Source organism: Zonotrichia leucophrys, chromosome 28, assembly GCF_028769735.1.
Source record: "Zonotrichia leucophrys gambelii isolate GWCS_2022_RI chromosome 28, RI_Zleu_2.0, whole genome shotgun sequence".
NCBI classification, from domain to species: domain Eukaryota; kingdom Metazoa; phylum Chordata; class Aves; order Passeriformes; family Passerellidae; genus Zonotrichia; species Zonotrichia leucophrys.
The window spans coordinates 2,641,186-2,662,372 of record NC_088197.1 but is presented as its reverse complement, the minus strand read 5'-3'; the positions used below and the strand labels follow the sequence as shown (position 1 = coordinate 2,662,372).

General features: G+C 46.3%; 1 protein-coding gene across 5 annotated transcripts in view; it reads left to right on the top strand.

Moving 5' to 3' along the window:
- The window catches only part of ARHGEF18 (Rho/Rac guanine nucleotide exchange factor 18), a 49,984-nt gene that overhangs the window by 7,040 nt on the left and 21,757 nt on the right, over window positions 1–21,187 (top strand). Inside the window, exons 4-12 of one of the 5 annotated variants that reach the window (XM_064734086.1) lie at window positions 645–846; window positions 1,483–1,597; window positions 2,228–2,285; window positions 2,486–2,530; window positions 2,814–2,894; window positions 3,240–3,345; window positions 3,858–4,032; window positions 17,403–17,470; window positions 18,891–18,954. In XM_064734086.1, the coding sequence (XP_064590156.1) occupies window positions 645–846; window positions 1,483–1,597; window positions 2,228–2,285; window positions 2,486–2,530; window positions 2,814–2,894; window positions 3,240–3,345; window positions 3,858–4,032; window positions 17,403–17,470; window positions 18,891–18,954 (914 nt within the window). Of the gene's footprint in view, window positions 1–644; window positions 847–1,482; window positions 1,598–2,227; window positions 2,286–2,485; window positions 2,531–2,813; window positions 2,895–3,239; window positions 3,346–3,857; window positions 4,033–10,929; window positions 10,988–15,386; window positions 15,441–17,402; window positions 17,471–18,890; window positions 18,955–21,187 lie in introns of those variants that run through there. The other 4 variants (XM_064734087.1, XM_064734089.1, XM_064734091.1 and 1 more) reach the window with 4 other exon arrangements.

The following is a 21,187-nucleotide window of genomic DNA, read 5'->3' as shown; positions in this document are numbered from 1 at the left end:
CCTGTGGCAGCAGAATGAAGTGACAGTGATCTGCAGACAGAGCCCATGCAGAGACTAAGATTTTCCACTGAGCTTTATCCATCATTTTGCTTCTGTGTTGTCACTGCAACAGCACCTGGTGTGCAGGACACTGAGGCACTGGCCCACCCCTCATTTCCTAGAAAATAACTTTTTCCTTCCACAAATCTGGGCCCTGGTGGGAGCAGGATTTATGGCATGATGCCACATGGTGATGTGATAAACATCATCTGCCACTTCTAAATGCCCAGAGGGACTTTCCTGGATGGCAGCTGACAGGGCAGCAGCTCTGGGACAGGCAGGACAGGCTGCTGCCAGGGTGGCTGCACAGTCTCAGGGGTTGCTAAGAGATGAGTGTGAGCCATCCAGCACCAAACATCCTGGGTGACCAGGGAGCTGGGGACTCACTGGTGGCAGCCAGAGAAGCTGTTTTTAACAGGCTCAGGACTTGGTGTCCAGGCTGACATTTCCTGCCAATTCCTTTCCCTCTGCCTGCTGTGGGGAGCCTCCTTGTCCCAGCTGCATGAGGTTGTTAGGACCACTCAGCCAGGCGCATTGCAGGGCTGTGCCATGCTGGGCACAGTGTGCCAGGTCTGCTCTGAGGCTTCTTCCTGCCCCCTGATTAGGTTCAGCCTGGATGTGACAGAGCTGGGCAGTGACCCAGAGCAGGACGATGTGGAGAAGAGGAGCCTGCAGCCTCATGTGTCCCTCCAGCTGCCCAGAGGGGAGCGGGGAGCCTGGAGCAGCAGCCGGGGTGGCACAGTGATCAAAGTGGAGATAGAGCCGCTGCGCCCAGACCTCGTGGCCACCCCCAGCCTGCAGGAGGTGGTGAGTGTGGAGGGCTGGGCACGGGGGCTGCAGGGCAAGCTGAGGGTGCACAGAAGCAGCACACACAGGTGTCAGCTGCAGGCTGGATTCCTTCAATGCCAGCGTGGAACCAGGAGGTCTCAGCAAGGATGGGCTTTTTCAGATAAACTGCCCCATCCTGTGGGATAAAGGCCTGGGAGCTGCCTATAGTACAGCCCTCTTTTCCCATATATTTAGCTGGAATTTCCCTTCCCTTGTGCCTGCTGCCTCTTGTCCTGTCACTGCAGCTCTAAGAAGAGTCTGTCCCCATCTTCTCTCTAATCAGGTAGTTGAAAACAGCAGTGCCACACACCCCCACACACACATATCCCTTACACACTGCTTTGCTCTGGTGAATACCTTTAGATTCAATTAATATTAAAAAGACAATTGCATCACAGTGCTGCATGTCCAGTAAAAGTGAGAAGTGACTAAGAAGGTTTCAGGCACGAGTGTCACTTGTTCCAGCCTTCCTGGAGCCAACAAACAGCTGGGCCTAATGGGCTGCTGCATCATAACTCTGACAAAACAAGAGGGAAAGGCTGAGGAGTCAGCTGGGATGGAGGCTCCCTTGGTGCACAAAGCACCAAAGATTTCTGTGACTTTTTACTTCTCCAGAAATGTGTCAGCAACGGGAAGAGACTGAGGTCCAAGTCTGTCCCATCAGCCTGTGAGACCATTGCCTCCCCCCAGATACCTCACAGTTTCAACACTTCTCTTCCAGCTGTGGAAGGTTGGTATAGACTTTATGCCATTAAATGGGTTCAAGGTGTGATTAAGAAGATAAAAAACTGGAGCTGTAGCCTCTGGAAGTGTGGACAGCCTCTGCTTTCCCTTCCACATGGTCCCAGGAGCTCCTGAAATACAAAGCCAAGCTGGTTCTGAGTCTGGCCCTGGTTAGCAGCACAGTCTCAGCTCAGACATGCCCATCCCCAGTGACACATTGCCACATAACCTCCCTGTGCCCAGTGCATTGGTCACTCCCTAATCAAGTCCCACCTGAGAGGACTGCCCCAGAGAAAAGTGTGGTGATTTCAGAGCCTGGGAAGTGGAGGGGAGGCTGGCTGTCATGGGGAAGGGCTCTGGGGTGGTACCATTGCTCCCCTACTGCAAGCAGGACCCTCAGGAGCAAATATACAGACTGGGGAGGGGAGAAGTAACACAGAAAAGTGATCTGGCCTTCACTTCCCTCACAGAAATGTAGAGCAGAATCTCCTTCCCTAACTGCTCCTGGCATTTCCTCCTCACCAATCAAGGCAGAGTGGGAGCCCAGCACAATTAACAGGATCCAGTTGCATAGGTTGCAAGGTGGTGCTCTGCAAAGGCAAACCAGGATCCCTGCTGAGAGCATTTTGTGTTTCAGGTGTTGAACCCCCTGCTCTGGAGATGCTGGAGAAGGACCACGTGTCCCCAGACCACGTGTAGGTATTGTCAGTCCTGGCTGGTTTGAGATGAGGGAGATTTTTGAGTGTATTTGAGCTATTGGGAATGCAATAGCAAAGGAGATCCCACTCTGTGCTGGGCCACAGCTGGGCAGTTGGTCATAAACCAGCACCTGAGGCTTTGTGGGGTGCAGAATGTCTGTACAAGGATATTTTCTAATCCCTTACTTTTCTTTTAGGCTAATTGTCCAGAAGGTACTTCAGGAGCTGAAACATTACCATGGGTAAGTGTGTTTGGGACAGAGATGTGTGGGGAGGTCACAGGTGTGACTAAGCCACGCCTGGAAAAGGACATTTGGTCCCTTGAGGGGCAAATCCCCAGGGTACCTGAATCACTGATTTATTCCAGTCAAACCAGGGTAGAATTGCAAGGAAAAGGGGCACCTTATGTACCTCCTCAGTAACTCTAAAAATGTTCCTGCCCCATCCAGAAAATAAGAGTTTCAGCTGACCCAGAAGTTCTGCTCTTGTGTTCTTTGCTGTGTCTGATGCCTTTTCCCTGCCCAGGGCGAAGCAGAGAGCTTGTGTGCAAGAAGGCAGCGATTCTTCCCAGCAGAACCTCACTTGGTTTGAGTTCCTGTCTAATGAGTAAGTGAGACAGTGGGTGACACACACTTTGTGTTCTGAGAACAGACTGATTTCGAGTCCTGTCCATCTAAGCTCTACTGCCCTGCTAACCCTGTGTGCAGGACACTGGTATCTGCAAGGGTTCAGCCAGGAGTGTGGTGCTGAACAAAATTGCACACATAGCTTGAAAGTTCAGCTCCTTATTTGCAAGTGACATGGCTGATGCCAAACCAGATCCTCCAGGAGATGGAAAGCTCATACTTGGGGTCCTAAAGTAATGCTTCAATGAACTTCATCAGTGATCTCCCTAAGCTGGGCTTGGTCAATGAATTTCCCCTTTTTTAAGGTATTTTGGTCTCCTTTCAGAAACGAGGACAGTGGGAAGAGCGATAAAGCAGAGAAAGGCACAAAGGTGATGCGACGTCTGAGTTCCCTGAGGAGCCGAGTCACTGGATCCTGGCAGAAGGATAAGGTGAGAGAGAGAGAGATGTTGAATTTGTGGAAGGAATTGTTAAATTCTTCAAGTAGAAAAGGGGATCTGACCCTATGGAACAGTTAGCTGGATGGCTTTGAGATGGCTGAGGCCTCTATGTTGGCCAGCAGATGCACTGTGACCCCTAAAGCAGTAGTAGTGCATGGAACTGAGTGATCCCTGAATTCCAGCCCTCCTTGCTCCTGGGCCTGTTCTGGGTGCTCTTATGTTGCTCTGGCACTGCTGTGCACAGCAACGAGAGTGCCTTGGCTGGGTGACTGCCTGGATCTCTCTTTGTGGCAGGAGGAGCCTGCAGAGGGACAGCCAAGTGTGCCCTGCCCTTCATCACAAATGGACTTAGACTAGAGGGGCTGGCCTGAGGCTTGGGAAGGCATTTGGGAAAAGCACTGCCATCCCACTGTACCTGCTGCCCACCAGCTCTCTGCTCATTTGTACAGTGGGGAAAGGAATGTGTGGGCCTGTGACTGAGCTGTGTTCTTCTCTCCTTCCAGGGTAAGAACAAAGAGCAGCTCAAGGAGAGAGAGAAGGAGAAAGAGACAAAGGAGACAAAAGAGAGGTGTAAAGATATCAATGGGCACCAGCTTGTGCCAGGGGTTTTCTCCAGTTGCACCAGCTGCTCACTGTGTGCCAAACCTCTTGGGAATAAAAGTGGTCTGCAGTGCCTGAGTGAGTATGGCTGTCACTGCCTGGCTCTGCCCCAGCCTGCACTCCCTGCCTGCCCTCCAGCCCAGGCTGTGCTCCTGCCTAACCACCCCTGGATTGCTTCACTTCTCTGCCTGCCTCCACTCTACCCACCACTCTGCTTGGCCTGGCTTGGTTGTTTCTCCAAATAGTCTAAATGATCTCTGAATCTTGCCTGGAAATATTTTTCCTCATTTTCTTTGACCATTTCCTGCCCTTTTCCCCCAAGGAGGGCTCTAGATCAACTTTTCTTTTACTAATTTTTTTTTATCATGAAGTTCTGCTTTGCCTGAACAAATATCCCAACTACCTGAGTGTATCTGGATCTTTTAGGCTGTTTTTCACAGCCTCGGTGATGTCTCAGCTCAGCATCTGCCCTTTGCATGTGCACAGGGATTTCTAGAGCATCCAAAATTTTATTAACTAACAAAAAGTCGAATGTTGCCTCCCAGGATGTGCATGGGTGAGACTGGTGCTTTTCAGCTCTAAGCAGTGCCAGCATGCATGGGCCTCTGTGCTCCCACTGCATCCACTGAGGCATGGCTTTGGCTGACAAACCCTGTCCTTCCTCTTTGGGGCAGGTACTCAGGGCACTGAAGAATGTTTTAATTCCCAAGGGATTGTCTGTGGGCAGAGAAAATTTTCTGGAAATGAAAGGATTGCTCTCTTTCTCCACCCTGTACCCTCAAGCAATGCTTGCTCTCTCAGAGGCTCTTAAGGTCAGTAAAACCTTTCTGGGCCATAAAGGGACTGATTGCCCTCGGACATGTGTGGTGAGAAATATATTTTCCTTTCACAGCAGCTGGAGGGAAACTGAAAAGGGGCACAGAGCTGGCTATTAGTGAATATTTTTCAGGCATCACAGCAAAAAGTAGGAAGCAGGGAGCTGAATAAGAATTTTGTGGATATTTAGAGAGAACAGAAATTTAATGGGAGGAGGCAGAGTTGTGCCTTGTCATTCCTGTGTGAGGAATCTCCCAGCCAGAGGCTCTGTTTGCAGTCCTGCATGCTGCTTTACAAAAATACCTTAACCTGGGAATATACAGACAGCCCTTGATACCCATGAGCATGGAGCCATGCTCTGTATGGCCTTGGGAACTGTGAGGGCATTTAGTGAGTGATTCTCCCCTGGACAGCCCTATGGAGATTTGTGACCTGGAGTTGGAGCTAGTTGTTGAAACAAGAGTGTGGCTCAGCATGGCTTGTCCATCATAAATACACAGGGACTGTACATGAGTTATGGCAACTTTCACCTTGTTTTCCAGCCCTCCCATAAGGAATCTGTGTTCTGTCTTGTGAACGTTCAGGAGAAAAGCTCTGAGGTGGCAGAGGCACTGGTTTGTGTTTGGGACTCTGTGACATTTCCTTTGGCTCTTGGCTGCCCAGAGCAGCACAGCTTGTTTTGTAATGTTCCCTTTGCAGTGGTTTGAACCGAGGCCGAACAATCGGGCAAAGTTCTGAGGTGTCTGTTAAAATTAATGGCCTGTCTGTGGTGAGAGATGGGCTGGGACTTGTGGTGTGACAGCTGATGGCCTGAGAGTGCCTATATTTGGATGATGCTGAGCTGAAACCTTTGCGAGCTGCTGCTGAGCTGGTAGCTGATATCAGCAGCTCCCGTTACTGCAGCTCGGAGCAGTGTGTGGGCTCCTGAGAGTCCCTGACAGAGCTCTGGGACAGCCAGCTCCGTGGCCACCGGGAAGGCAGAGCAGCAGGATTTCAGAAGTGTGAGCAGCTCTGTCAGGCTCAGCCTGAGCCGTGGCTGCTGCCAGGGTGTGAGGGCATTGGCAGCGCCTCTTGTTTTCTCCTCGTGGGCTCACATTTGCCCATCTGAGAGCCTTGGCCCCCGGCCAGCCCTCGGCCCATCGCTGGTCAGGTGCTGCTGTTGCTGTTGTTGTCTCCGTGGTATTTTTAACTGCAGCACCACCACGTGGTCCGAGGCAAAACGGGCTCGTGGAAAACACAGGAAAAGATGGTGCTTACAGCAAGGGATAAGCTGGAGGGGGAGGAACGATGGGAGAATCATTGCAAGCCTGAGATCTTTTCACTGTCCAGTAGACACAAAAGGTCTGGTGACTTTCCCTGGCTGTGACGAGCTGGAGGAGTGAGAGCTCTTCCTATTAGAGATACTAACAGTAGGAGGAATTCTGCATTTAAGTCAGAACAAAAAAACATTGTTCTGTTAGAAACATGTGTGAGCTGTGAAGGAAGTGGGCAGTTCGGATAGCCTGGTACATGGTAACTCATTTCTCTCTCCCACTGATTCCTCCCATCTATCCTCACCCCACACAAGCAGAGTCTCCCAGGGGAGAAGAAGGCTGTGCTGTGTGCTGAGAGTAGCGATTCAGGAGAGTCTCTCAGAGTCTCCCAGGGGAGAAGAAGGCTGTGCTGTGTGCTGAGAGTAGCGATTCAGGAGAGTCTCTGCAGCTCACAGATGTGCAGTTAGGAGCCTGCTAGGGATGAAAAACAAAGAGGAATGATTGCAGACACAGGGATCTCGACAGCAGTGGCCACCCAAACTCTGCTGTTGCGTAAACTATGAGCTGAGTCCCGAGGTTTATTGTTCACCTGGAAATGAGAAAGCTCCTCTTGAGCCTTTGCTATCACGGGTGGAGAAGGTTCTGTGCCTAAATTAATCCTCTGTTATAAACACGCTTCCAGAGTTTATGCAACAAGAGTTAGACGAGTCCCAGGGAAGCCCTGACAGGAGGAGAGCTCTCCAAGCAGGCTGTGCCATGGAGGAGAGCCAGGGATATGCTGTGGAATACAGATGGAAGGAGGATTGCTTCCCTTGAGCTTGAGCACTGGGGTGGAGGTGGGACTTCTACATCTCTAGCTGAGAATCAATCTCTATTACTCATGGGAAAGACAGAGCCCAGGCCCCCACAGGGGTGACAGATTACCATCCTCTTCTAAGGAAACATAGCTGCGAGCAAACTTTGGCCGGCTTCAGACAAACTCCTCTTCTTTAAGAGAAGGTGCTCAGTTTAATGAATCTTCCTGAACAATACAGGCTGTGCTAGACTGTCCACCTGTCCTAGGCTGACCCTTGCTGGCTGCTTCAGGGCACTGGCTGATCTCTAACTGGTTGCTGTAACAACTGGTGTCCAGGATTTATTTAAGGCGCATTGTGAAAGAGGTTTAGGAAACCATTTCCTTTCTCACAACGAGAAAGGGAGAGGACACAGATTTCTGCAGTTTGTCAGGCAAACATCCTCCACCCATGGCGAAGGAGAGGCCAGAATAGCTTTTGGTTTAGACCTGAAATTTGGGGTGAAATTCACCTTTCACTTGGCACTTGTGCCTGCAGGGTTTTGCTTTTGGACTCCCAATGCAGTAACAATAAGGTGGTACTAATAGGTGAAGGATAGTTTTGGCTTATGGTAAGGAAGAATCACTTGATTTCCTATCCTGAAATTTCTGCTCACAGCCCACACAGAGTCCTGAGAAATCTGAAAAGCAGCAGACAACCTGGAACTCTGCATTTCCGTACAGCGGCACAGCTGCCAAAAATCTTCTGTTTTGGGGGGAAAAAGGAGGTTTGGCTGCTGTAACATGATGACAGTGATAAATGGACTGGGAGTCCCACTTGGAATAAACTATTACTGACAGGAGTCCAAATAAACAGAGGCAAAACTAGAGTGGCTGTGGGTTTAGGTGGTTCTGAGCCAATGGAGCAGGATCTGAAGCAAATGTGAAAGCGGCTGCAGCGCTGGTTGCAGAGGAAACACTGACTGAGCTGAGTGTCCTGACACAGAGCTGGCTCAGCCGGCTCCAGAGGGCTTAGAAAAGGAAACCAAAGTACATCCTCTTCTCAGTGCTTCTCCTTCTCGGCTTTTCACTTTCTTTTTCTTTCTGGGCAGTAGTACCTCGATCTAGAACATCTCCAAATGCTGCTCCTTCCATTCCCTGATAAAACCTCAAGATCTTGTACGCTCAGACTGACAAAAGGACAGTAATCAATCTGAGACACATTCAGCAAGAAATCTTTTGCTATTACAGAATTACAGAGGATTAGACAGCTGGTACCCTTCTCTTCTTTGCAATCCAAACCTTAGCTCTAAGCTACAGTCTTGGAGCTGGCTGCTGTGCCAGATTTTGCACTGATTTTGTGACGATGCCCTGAGGCTGCACAAGCACAGCACGTTCTCTCCATGACAGCTGCAGTTGGGCAATCTGCAATGCTTTACTTTTATATTACAGCAAAGCACGAAGTTTGAAGTGCCCAAGGATTAATCAGTCACCAAGTGACAGCCAGCTGTTTACTCCCAAACTGCTTTGTGTAATGATCATTTCTCTGTAGTGGTGACAGGCCCCAATAAACAATTGGGACTGCAGTGTACTCAGTCCTGTAGAGAAGCAGCACAAAAGGGAACATTTTGGAAAAGCTTGCAACTATGAGATGAAGATAAAAATAAAATCGATTAAACAGGTGGCAGGGTGGGAACCAGAGATCACATTGGCCCCATGGCAGGATTTCATCACATCTCCAGCCCAAAAAGTGGCAGGTTCTTTCAAAGCAGTATGGGGAAAGCTGCAGGGTAGATTTTGGGAGGGAAATTTGTTTTGTAATCATGAATATTGTGTTTTCAAGCTCGACAGGCAAGTAGGAAATGTGTGATTTAAAATATGACAAACTTTCGATCAGTACTGTAAATCCTCAGAGTGAAATTGGGAGGGGAGGTTGGGTGAGCTCTTCCCAGTTTTCCTGCCTGCGCTGAGTACTCCAGCAGCCCTGTGCTAGTACATCAAACCTTATTGGTGTCAGGGAAAAGGTGTTTTTTCCAGCAAGCAGTTTGGTTCTATGAGTCAATGCATGGATCTCCTGCTAGGGAAGATAATTCCCCTTTCCTCTCATCATTTGTCTGTGCAGGGGTCACTGACAAAGGCCTGGGCAGGCACTGGCTGTTGAGAGGCAGATAGGGAAGCCAGCACCTGCCAACCCTCCGGGCACTGCAGCCTTGCCTTGGCAGGGTGTTCATAAACACTCCAGCACGTTGGGATGGCAAATCCCACCGGGCTTTTAATAACAAATTATGTATTTCAAGTCGCAGGCGATATGCAGAAACATACGAAGTGCCGTGCTGAAGGTGTCACTGGGGTGTCACATACCGTCCATTAGAGGCCTCTTTAGCCTGGGAGGAATTGTGTGCCCTCCCTGAGGGGAAAGTGTGGGCTAATAGTGGTGGCTATGTGCCCTCCCTGAGGGGAAACGTGGGTTGGAGGAGGCATGTGTCTTCCCTCAGAGAACTTATGGTTTCTGGGCAGCCATGTGTCCTTCCTGAGGGGAAAGTGTGGGCTAATAGTGGTGGCCATGTGTCCTTCCTGAGAGGAAAACATGAGTTAGGAGGGCCATATGTCTTCCCTCAGAGAACTTATGGTTTCTGGGCAGCCATGTGTCCTCCCTGAGGGGAAAGTGCAGGCTGAGGATGCTCATGGTGTCCCTGAGGGGGACATGCAGGTTGGGGACCCTGTGCTCTTCCTGAGAGAAAATGCAGGCTATGGATGGCCATGCCCTGCAGTAGCAAGGAGCAGGCAATGGATGGTCGTGTGCCCTCCCTGAAGATGAAGCACAGGCTGAGGATGCTCATGCCCTCTGTGAGGGAGATGTGTATTGGGGCCCTGTGCCCTCCTTGAAGGAAAGTGAGGCTTGTGGGTGGCTCTGCTTCCCCTGATGGAAAGCTCGCAGCTGGAAGGACTGTGTGCCTTCCATGAGGGAAAAGGACACGACAAGGGAGACATGTGCCCTCCCTGAGGGTAAAGCAAGAGCTGTGAGAGGCTCTGCCCTCCTGACGGGCAGGAGCAGCTGCAATGGCTGTCTCCTCCATGGGGGGAACGAGGGCATCAAAGGATGGCATGGAGGGACCCGTTCCACCCTGAGGAATGTCCTCCCTCATGGAAGGCAGAGGCTGTGGGTTGTTGTACCCATCAGAAGGAAAATGCAGGCTAAGTGTGTCATCCCTGAGGGGAAAGCGTGGGTCAGGGCTTCGTGTGCTCTTCCTGAGGGAAGGAGCAAGCTAAGGGCGGCTGTGTGCTCTTCGTGAGGGAAGGAGCAGGCTAATGGTGGCCATGTGCCCTTTCTGAGGGGAAAGGGTGGGTCAGGGCTGTTTCTGCTCTTCCTGAGGGAAGGAGCAGGCTAAGGGTGGCCATGTGCTCTCCGTGGGGTGCAGGCATGGGCTGCAGGTGCTCATGGCATTCCTGAGGGGAAAACACAGATGTCCGTGTGCCCTCCTTTAGAGAACCTTGTGGGCTAAGGATGCTCATGCCCTCGCTGAGGGGTAAGAGTGGAATATGAATGGCCAGTGCCTTCCTTGAGGGAAAAGTTCAGGGTTAAGAGTGTCAATGTACCCTGAGAGGAAAACACGGGTTAAGGGTGTCCGTGTGCCCTCCCTGAGAAGAAAACACGGGTTAATGGTGTCTATGTGCCCTCCCTGAAAGCAAAACACAAATTGAGGGTTTCCGTGTGCTCTCCCCGAGAGGAAAACACGAACTGACGGTGTCCATGTGCTCACCCGGAGAGGAAAACAGGGCTTGAGGGTGTCCGTGTGCCCTCCCTGAGAGGAAAACACGAACTGAGGATGTCCGTGTGCCCTCCCTGAGAGGAAAACACAGGTTAATGGTGTCCTTGTGCCCTCCTTGAGAGGACAACACGAGTTAAGGGCGTCCGTGTGCCCTCCCTGAGAGGCACATGCGGGCTGCGGGTGCTCTCCCTGAGGGGAAAGCGCGGGCTAATGGTGTTTCTGTGCTCTCCCTGAGGGGAAGGCACGGCCCCAGGCTGTCCCTACGCCGTCCCAGAGGGGCCGGGACCCTGCCCGGCCGTGCCGCGGCGCGCAGGCGCACCCTCATTCCCATTTTTCCTTCCGGGACACGGGGGCGTTTCCTGTGTTGCTGTGGCGGCGGCTCCCGGGACCGAGAGGGAACCGGCGGCTCCCCGGGGAGTCCGGTAAGAGACCGGGCTGTCAGCGCGCCCGCCGGCCCCTGGCTCCGCTCCCCCGGCCCCTGCGAGCCCCCGAGCACCGGCACCCCCTGTCCGGGCCCGCGGCGCGGGGACCGCCCGGCCCCGGTCCCTGTGCGGGCAGGGGGGCTCAGACGGCTCCAAGGGGTCCCGGCGTTTGGCCGGGGCAGCGACTTGATCTTCGCTTTGCCCCAGTCCCGACCTGTGCAGCTCAAGGCTCCAGCTGCGGGACGGGACGCAGCTTGAAAGATGCAGTGTTTATCGTAGAAAGCTCTTTCGAGGGCTACGGAAGGAGTGAAAAATGTTGCTGTGTGCGGTAGGGAGGCGAGCGGCTGGAGCCTGTGTGAAACTCAGGCTCTCTTTATGCCACAGCTTGAGTCTGAGCATCCTTGTGATCATTATATATCCCGCACCTCGTCCTCTCGGTTATTGCACACATTGTGTGTGCTGGTGCTGCAGCAGCGAGAAAAGTCTGGGATTTGCGTGAAGAGACCTTAAATGCGTTAGGGAAAAAGTGGTGAAAACTTAAAATTGCGAAGACTGACCCATTTTAAATATTCCGCATCTCTGGCTCCTTGGGGAGAGGAGCGGGAGATGGTATCAGCGTAGCTTTTGTGTGCTGAAAGGAAACGCCAGCAGGAGCCAGGAGTGGTGATGGATTTTGGAGGAGGAGCAGGGAAACAGGCAGTGATTCGATCAAACAGCTTTCTGAGTGTTTCTGCTGCTGTGTTTGGGTTTGCTGCTCTGATAAAGAAGCATAATTTCTGAATATTATTTGGAGATTTGGTGTATTACCAAGAGAAAAAAAGGCTGTTTCTTAGTTGCTTTTCACTCCCCTCTTAAGAGTGTTTTATGGCAGGCTTGTTTATTTGGCCCTTTTTGTTTAATTTTATAAAGGTAATAGTTTCTCTTTGGCAAGGTAAAATAAAAGAAACCCGTGAAACATGGCTCTGAGACAGAAGCCATCAGACATTTTGTGTTGTAGTTCCACCTACTGTTTACCTATGAAATATTTTAAATACCTTTTATGATTGTCATAGTTGCTGCTTCAGTTCTGTAGCGTAGACTGGGGGAAGGGTTCAGCGTGAGACAATTGAATTGAGACTCTTCTTTCTTTTAGGATAAATGCAGGTTTTACTTGGCAATGTTTAAAAAACAGAAGTATCGGTTGTTTGTGTGTTTCTGTGCCTAAAGAAAACCCTGTGGCCACCAGAATTTGCACTGCTGGGAATCACAGAACCCCTCTCTCTGCTTCATCCGACTGATATTTTGACAATAAAACCAGATACAGTGAGCAAGTAATTATAGGTTGTTTTGGAGACAAAGAGGAATGCTCTAACAGGGAGGCTGAAACTTGATAATTTAGTGCTGTTGCTCTCTGGTGTGGACTGTCTCTGTTTCAGAATGTGAAGTATCTCATCTCCCTGTACCCTTCCAGTTTTTGGTTTCTGCCTCTGCATATTAGACAAGTGAGAAAACAAGTAAACACCGACCACTGGAGCCACTAGGACAAAAATTAAATCTGCTCCGAGTTCCTCAGGGTACCTGACCTGGATTTACCCAACACAGAAACTTCCTTGTGTTCCACTGAAACTCCTCCTCTTTCCTGAGAAGTTTGATCCCAGTCACTCTGCATTTTCTGGAATGCTGTGGTGGTTTGAGATGTTCCTTGGCCGTCATGCTGTGCATCTCTGTTTATAAATGCAGAGTTGATTATGTTCAGTGTTAATCATTCATATCATATCAGGGTTGTTTCCTTTGTCAGTTCAAGAGGGAGGAGTTCCCTGTGTGGTGTAAGGATGAGGAAGGAGGGAAGAGATTCTTTTTGATCCCTGAAGCATTGGACAGTTAAAAAGAGGGAAAAAATATTAAAATTACTAATTCATAAGGAAGTAATTAATAAAATTACTAAAGTTTCATAAGGAAGCTATTTAGTCCTTGGCTCTTTTCAGCTGATTGGATTTCATAGGTGGTGAATATCCTTGAACTCCTTGTTCATTAGAAACACTCTTAAAGTCTGTCCCTGTTTGAACTTAGCTGCTTTAAAGTGGTTTGTTTTTAATCTGTCATTTAAAAAATAAACAAAAAAAATAATCTTTGAGATAAAGTCAATAGATGAATTTTAGATTAATCACAGCATTTTTGTCTGTGAGTTGTTGTTTGCAAATGGTCTTTTAAGAGTTATTTTATTGGGCAGTACCGTTCCAGACCAAAGGTCAGGGTCATAGTGCTCATAATGTCTGGTGAGTCATAGATTTGCCCTGGAAGCCAATTCTGGAAGACATTTATAGGACATTGGCAGTGTCTGATCCCCTGGAAGATATTCCAGCTGGGGGAAAATTTGTCTTTGCCTGCCCCTTTCCAGCCAGGTTTGTTGCCCTCTCCTGCTGTGAATGGGGTGATGCTTTTGGGTGTTGTAATGGCCAATAAAATGCTCCTGGGCTGTAAATGACTTTCTGTGAGCCATTGGGAAAACATCTCATTAATAAGGGAAATGTTTTTTATTATACCAGATTATAAATTCATTACCCTCAGCCATGAACAGGATATTTTCTGATGTTTATGAGCCTTTTAGTCTTAAATATTTCTTTTCTGGTTGGTCCTTGCTTTAGTCACTCATTAGGTCATCTTTGGCACAGAGCCCTGCAAAATGCTTCAAGTGAGTGACAATCCCTGTAGTAAGCAGATCTGGGATAATGGGATGCTCCCAAAATTCTCAGCCTTGATTCCAAACCTGCTGATTAAAGGCCAGGAACAAACCTGGTGGGTTTGCTGAGTTTCCTGCTGTGGGGTTCAGGTGTAGCAGGGGTGCTCCTGTCGCCATCCAGTCAAGGGGACCCAAATCCTTGGAGACCTTTTTCAGGTGTTGGCACTTTGGTGTTGGCAGCACTGGCCAGAGCTGCAGCCCTCCTGCACAATCTGTCTCAAGATGAAATTCTTCCTTTGGAGGGGCTGTTTTTCCCTGCCAAATTCATCTTCTTGCTGTTCTGTGAGTGATTGAGGGAGGAGAAGACAAGGAAGAGCCTGGCTGCAGTGCTCTGAGTTTTATCTCTGCCTTTCTCAGGAATATCTTCTGTGCCTCTCCCATTTGGGAAGAGCCTGCTGACAGAACCATTCTTTTTTATTTTTCTAATTTTTTTTTGGACCCTCCCAAATTCTTGATCTAAATAAGACCAAATTCTACTAATGTTAAATGCAAAAAAAAAATTTTTTGTCAGTTTGAGTTTACTGATGCTGCTTTACTCTGGATGACTGGAAAATACAGAAATCTGCTATTTCTATACACCTCTTAGAGATCTGTTGTTTCTTTACACCTGTAAACAACCCTTCATGTGTATTTTTGCTCTTACCTCCATGTGTGCAGGTTCCTGGCCCTTTTTTGCTGTCCCTCATTCTTCTCTTTGCTGTTTTTTCACCCCTGCAGTTCTCTGATACCATTTTCAGAGAGGCTTAATAAGAATGCAAAGTAATGATCATGAATGCAAAGTAATAATAATAAATGCAAAGTAATAATAATAAATGCAGAAATCTTACATGCTTTAAAAGGAAACCACAGCCACTGGTATTCAGAAGCTCCTCGTCCTGAATTAGAGTGGCCTCCCTTCAGCACTGCAGAAATGTTGAATAGAGGAAGCTGGAGCATGTTTTAGAAAATGAATTATGCTTATAAAACAGTCTTCTGGCAGGTTTCAGATTTCTCTAACGTGGGCAAAAATAATGCCACTTTGAAATCATTAAATAAATGCATTTCAAATAGTCTCAGGGAGAAGCAGGCCCTTGGATTCAGCTGCAGCTTTTCTGTAGCATTTTGCTGTTTTCTAGCAAGTTCTGCACTGTTGTGTAAAGAACCTTTAGCAGTGGAGGGAAGTCATACACAGCACTATTAGATATGTCAGCTGATTAAGTGAAAAATGCCTACTGAGAGTGCCACAAGCTGTTCTCTTTACCAGAGCAAGGGCATGATTTTAAAATTGAAATATGTTTTTAAGTGAGATCCCTGTTACAGTTACCTTAACAAGGAACTTGAGCTTTTCAAGTGAAATTTGTCCTACTAATCATGGATAGGAAAACAATTACTGAATGCAATCACTGAAAATGGGTAAATGTTGGGGAATATGAATATCTAGTTGAAATTTATGTTTCTAGATGATTATATTAAAGAATTCTAGATGAGTTATGATTTCAGGGCTGTGGGAAGGCAGTGGCTGCAGGAACCTGGGGCATCCATGGGGCTCCTGTTGTGCCCTGAGGGGACCCCATCTGTGAGCAGCTCTTGAATCCAAGCCAGCCTGACGTCATGGAGAATTTTCTCTGTTTCCTTTTGTGTGGTGATTTTTGTCCCACAGTTCGTTTCTTTGTCTCAGGAGAAAAGGGATTTCCATTGTCACCCCCTTGTTTGTTGTTGAGGCATGTCCTTTTACAAGCTCTGCGTTCCCTCGTGGTAGGTGGAGGCCTTATCATTGCTGAAATAATGAAAATATTTGTTATTCTCTACACAGTTTTAATAAGTGATAATTTTGATACATTTTTTCTCCTGCATTTGCAGAGGCACATACATTTGAAATTAGATGTGGTGCCTTTTGGTTTGTGGCATAGGAATATCCCAAATAAGAGAAGCTGTGGGAGGTGGGAGTTTTTGTGGAGTTTTTTTTGTGTGTGTGTGGCAGAACTCTGCACTTCATTTCCCACACTTGGGCAACTTGTATAACATGTGAGCATCTTGCAGGTCTGTGCACTCAGTTTTGTTTTTATATCTTTATTAATTTATTTGTGTTTAAAGCCAAGCAGGTATTTTGGTCTTCTTCTCTGGCTTTTGCTGAAATTATGGAAAACACAAATGAGCATCTCTAGGTTAGCCAGGAGCCTTAAAGCAGATCCCCAATCCTGGCACCAGGCAGGGGTGGTTCTGAAGGAACCTTAAATAGTTTTTCCTCTGTGCTTTAAACATAAACTGGATTTTCTCTAACAGATATGATGTTCATCTTTCCAGTTTTGCTCTATTTCTCTTTTAAAGAGAGAACACCATGTGTCTGGAAAAGGCAAATCCTGGTGTTCTTTACTGAGTTTGGTGTCTGGAAAAGGCAAATCCTGGTGTTCTTTACTGAATTGTTGGTGTCCTGCTTTGCTTTTGATGAAGGCATATTTTATAGATTGGCAAAAATGCTGCAGAAAATATTTGGCACTATCAGTTTCCCTTCCTGTTTTCCCAATAAGTAGTTATCAGGAGGTAAAAAAAAGGAGATTGGATTTTATTATACTAGTATTATACTAGTAATACTAGTAATTACTAGTATTACACTAGTAATAATAGCAAATCCTTTACTGAGTTTGGTGTCTGGAAAAGGCAAATCCTGGTGTCCTTTAGAGTTGTTGGTGTCCTGCTTTGCTTCTGATGAAGGCTTGTTTTATAGATGGGCAGAAATGCTGCAGAAAATATTTGGCACTATCAGTTTCCCTTCCTGTTTTCCCAATAAGTAGTTATCAGGAGGTAAGAAAAAGGTGATTGGATTTTATTATACTAGTATTATACTAGTAATAAGTATACTATAATATATATAATATATATATTATATATATATATATGTATAATATATGTATAATATTACACTAGTAATATTATACTAGTAATAGCAAATCCTTTACTGAGTTGTTGGTGTCTGGAAAAGGCAAATCCTGGTGTTCTTTACTGAATTTGGTGTCTGGAAAAGGCAAATCCTGGTGTTCTTTACTGAGTTGTTGGTGTCCTGCTTTGCTTCTGATGAAGGCTTGTTTTATAGATGGGCAGAAATGCTGCAGAAAATATTTGGCACTATCAGTTTCCCTTCCTGTTTTCTCAGTTATCAGGAGGTAAAATAAAGGAGATTGGATTTTGTTATACTAGTAATAGTTTTATGGCTTTTGGGTGAGAGGGCTGCTTTGGTGCCTGTATCTGGGAGCAGTTCCTTTGTGCAGCTGGAAGGGTGGTGATGCTTCTTGTGCTGGTAATGCTCTGATGCTTCTGGAGGATGTTTTGATCTTTAATTTACTGCAGTTGCTGCAACAGTCCATGCAGAGAGGCAGCTCTTCCTGTGGAGCCAAAGAATTGCTGCCCCCTTGATTGGAATCAGTTCTGGATGGAGGGACATGGAAATGTCCTGTGCAAAATGAGGAGAGCTGCTCCTGCATCCCAGAGTGGCTCTGGGTTCTTGCGTGTGGGAATTGCACTCAGTGCTGCAGTCTCAGTGAAAAAACTCAAGTTTGGTGTAAAATCCAGAGCAGAGCATGCACAGCAAGGATGCTTGCCACAACACCTGAGCTTACTCTGCCCCTCTTCCAAAATGAAGATCCTTTGTGTGCCATTATTCCTTTCCCTAGACAGGAAAGAAGAATAATTAAGACTTTTTTGTGTGTGTGTGCATTGCAGATTGTGCAGTGAATGTCCACAAGAACTGCAAGAATTTGCTGACTGAATGCAGCAGCATCAGACCCAAGGTGGGCTTTAACATTTATTCTTTTATAATAACAGTTATTATTTGACATGATAAGTTCAATTTATTTCAGTGGTTTGATTTACATCAGTACAGGATCTTGCCCTACATCTTTGAGGCATTGAGTAGTTACTAACTTGTTATTATAGTAATTAATGATAGAGTGTGGAGGGAAATTAAAGTGAAACATTTTACTGCTATACTGTGAAGTCCTTAGCCTGTGTCCCAAACTGTGACTAACCCTAAGAGTGCTCAAACGTTTTGAGGAATATAATTGAATTATATGGTACCTTTAAATGTTCTGTCCTCTCAAAAAACTGATGGAAGAGCATGAAGGGTGGAGGGGAATCTGGTTGTAACAGTTGCATTTTATTTCTAAGCTGGAAAATGCAGAATAAGTGATTTCATTTGGGAACTATGATGAACTTGGTCTTGCTATGCTGTTTATTTTTTTATCTCTGTCACCATGGTGCCTGTGATTGCATGCAAGGTCAAGGTTGTTTCACATAGATGTCTATCTGTTGGGTTTTTTGTTCTGCTATTGGTTTTGGAAATCATTTCCTCCTCCTTATAACTAATAATACTTGAGGGAGTTGTAGTTTGTTTTAACCTGCAAGTGCTGATGATTTCAGAGGCTGATAGCAGATCAGGGAGTTGTGAGGGGGGAAAAGAGAGAGCAGAGCAGCTCAGACCTGAGCAATCAGAGGTTAGAGGAAGTGTGTTCAGCCATTGGTGATATGGAATGGAACTCTTCTGAGGGCAGAAATGTTCTTGTGGGGGTTTTGATAAATCATTTTAAACATCTCAGGGCATTGTGAATTTTCCTTTTAAAACAAAAACTTCACTTGCTGTGCTGCTTTCCTTTCCACTCTTCACCACCACCCAAAACTTCATGCTTGAATCAGCCCTGACAAACCACTCCTGAAGAGAGCAGGGAGGGAGTGGTGGCACAAAATGGGGTATTAAAATGGTTTTTAATATCCTAGTGTTGCAAGAAGGACAAAGTTTAGCAAAGATTACCAAAGACACAATTTGAAATGGACAATCTGAATTTTGGTTGAAAGTGGCTGGATTAGTTTAGTCAGTATTGCAAGAAACTAAACTACAGCAAAGTGAAGGCTGTCAACATGAAGGGGTTGCTTTCATCTCAGAAATTAATTATCATAGCTTTAATTCAGCTGTACTTTCAGTTTTGGTTCTATTTCATTCAGATTTATACTTTGTGGAATTTAATACAAAGTGTTAATGTCTCTATGTCATTCATCTGACACATGAAAAAATCAAAGCTGTTATTGTGTTAAATCTTTTATATTCTCAGTGAACATCTTCACTTACAGTTAATGCAATGGGATGGGAAAAATCTGATTCATTTTGCACTGAAAGTTTGGTGTGGATGTGTAAGAATATTGTATTTTTTCCTATAGCAGAAAGATTTGCAGCACAGACCTTCTGGATCTCCACAAAGTTCGCCCCAGTGCATTTCCCCAGGTTTGTACTAAAGAATGATTTCTGTGCTCAAGGCTTATCTGTTCAATTGCATTTTTTTTTTCTTTAATATGTTTTAAAGGCTATACACGGTGTGTTATTGAAGTATAGAGAAGGTCTCTTTTAATAAGATGGTTTCATTTTTTTTTCTATTGGGAATGGCTTAGAGGCTCCTAGCAATCTCCTGTGTGTTTTTATCTTTTTATCTTTTTATTTTTCTTTATACCTTCTTGCTGTGTAACCTCAAAATATCATGGTGAAAAGGGATCAATAAGCTCGTTTTTCATTGATTGTCTATTCTCTGGCCTCTGAAAAGACTAGAACTGTGAACTTTGTTTTACATCAGATTTTCATAATTGTCTATTTAAAACTTGCCTGCAGCTAGTGGTTGCTAGAAATCTCTAAGACAAGCTAGCACTAATGGTCTAAACATAAATCTTTGTTGAAACAAAATGAGGAAAAAGGATCTGGGAGGAAAAAAAAAAACCAAGAAGAAAGAGCATCTGTGCAGCATAGGCTTTGAAATATCTTTTTGCTCCTGGAAGAGACCATCCCAGTCACAGGTGTATTAAATGGCATTTTAATTTTCCAAGATGTTACATTAAGAGAGGAGGTGAGTGTCAAACACAGCTGTCTTGGATGTCTGAGCACCACTCTGGGTGTTTTCAGGTACCATTTGCATTGCAAGGTCTCCTCTTCATGAAATGACTCTCCCCAAGAGGCAGCACAGGAGATAATTGTTATGGAGATAAGTGGCTGCTTGCATTACCCAGAATGGGTCTGTGCATTCAGGAGAAAGGGCAGGGACTAAAATAAGAAGCAAGGGCTGATGGCAGTGGGAAAGTTGTCTGTAGGGCTGGAGTGTGTGAGGGGAGCAGCGATCGATGTGGGCACAGCAGTGTGCAGACAGTGCTAATTGAACTCAGAAAATGGCTTGTGGGCCAGGCAGCCTCTGCTAGGCAGCCTGTACTCATTTTCCTTGCACAAAAGCAGGAGCTGGAAATTAAAGGAACAGCTAATAGCCTGGGCATTGTATGTTGTTGGCCACAGCATAACCCTGCAGACTGCAGTGGCTAGCAAAAAAACCCCAAAGATATTGTCTCAATGGAAAAGAAAAATTCATTTTTAGAGAGGTATAAACTGTGCTGTGTGTCCCCATCCCTGTCCCCTTGAGATTTTTAGGACTGGCCTGTCCTTGTGTAACAGAACTTTATGTTCCTGACTTGAGGAGCACAGAAAGAGAACTTGATGGCAAATAATTTCAATATTTCCCCAAATGGAAACACAGGGACATTGGTTATTAAGCCTTTGTTTAAGAAACCTGACTGGGCAAATCTTTCAGATATTTAATTAGTCTCCTTTTGGAGATGGAAAGGACTCAGTTTACCCAGTTTGTTAGACTGATAACATACTGTAGCCAGGAGGTTTCAAACCCAAATTGGTTCTGGGAAAAACATTTCCAGCAGGAAAAGATGTGGTGATATAATTTCTGTGAAATGTCATTGATGAGACCTCCCCTGCAGCCCCAAAACAATTCCTCTGTCAATGAAGATTAAATGAGAGAGAAGCAGGTATAGAGCAGGGATATGAAAAAATGTGGAAAAACCTGTTTCATGACAAGAACCACAAATACCTTGGTTTAACTGTGCTTCACTGAGGAGGCAGAAGTGAAAGAGAGAATTCTTGGTGAAGGTACACCAAGGAGGGCAGGCTGGAAAGGGGAACTTTTGGGGCTGGGTGGACAGGAGTGTTTTTGCTAGAAAAGTGAGTCATAATCCTTATTTGGGAACTGGAGACCCCTTGAACTGCTCCAGCAGCAGCCCCTGGTCCAGGGAGAGGAGCTGGGTCTGTCCCTGCAGTGACAGAGCCCAGGGATCTCTCAGATCCCACTCCCATGTCCTTAAAAGCTCTCTGAAAAAGGGCAGCCACAGACCTTGGCAGGGATCAATTCTAAAGATTGTCTGGCTGAGTCTTCATCTTTGACTCCCCTGAAGCTCCTTTTTTAAAAGGATGTATTTTGTCTCCCGTTCCTTATCATTTATTACAGACATTAGTACTAAATAATTGTATCCATTTTTTATAAGTCTATTACAGGCTCCCACATATTGTGTAATAGTGATTAAAGTTTCAAATATCTTTCCAGTTCATAGTCTGTCTAGATTTAAAAAGCATTAAAAAGCTGCAGTATTAAAATTAAATTTAGCTCAGGTATCTATTATTTGCAGTGTGTGTGCAT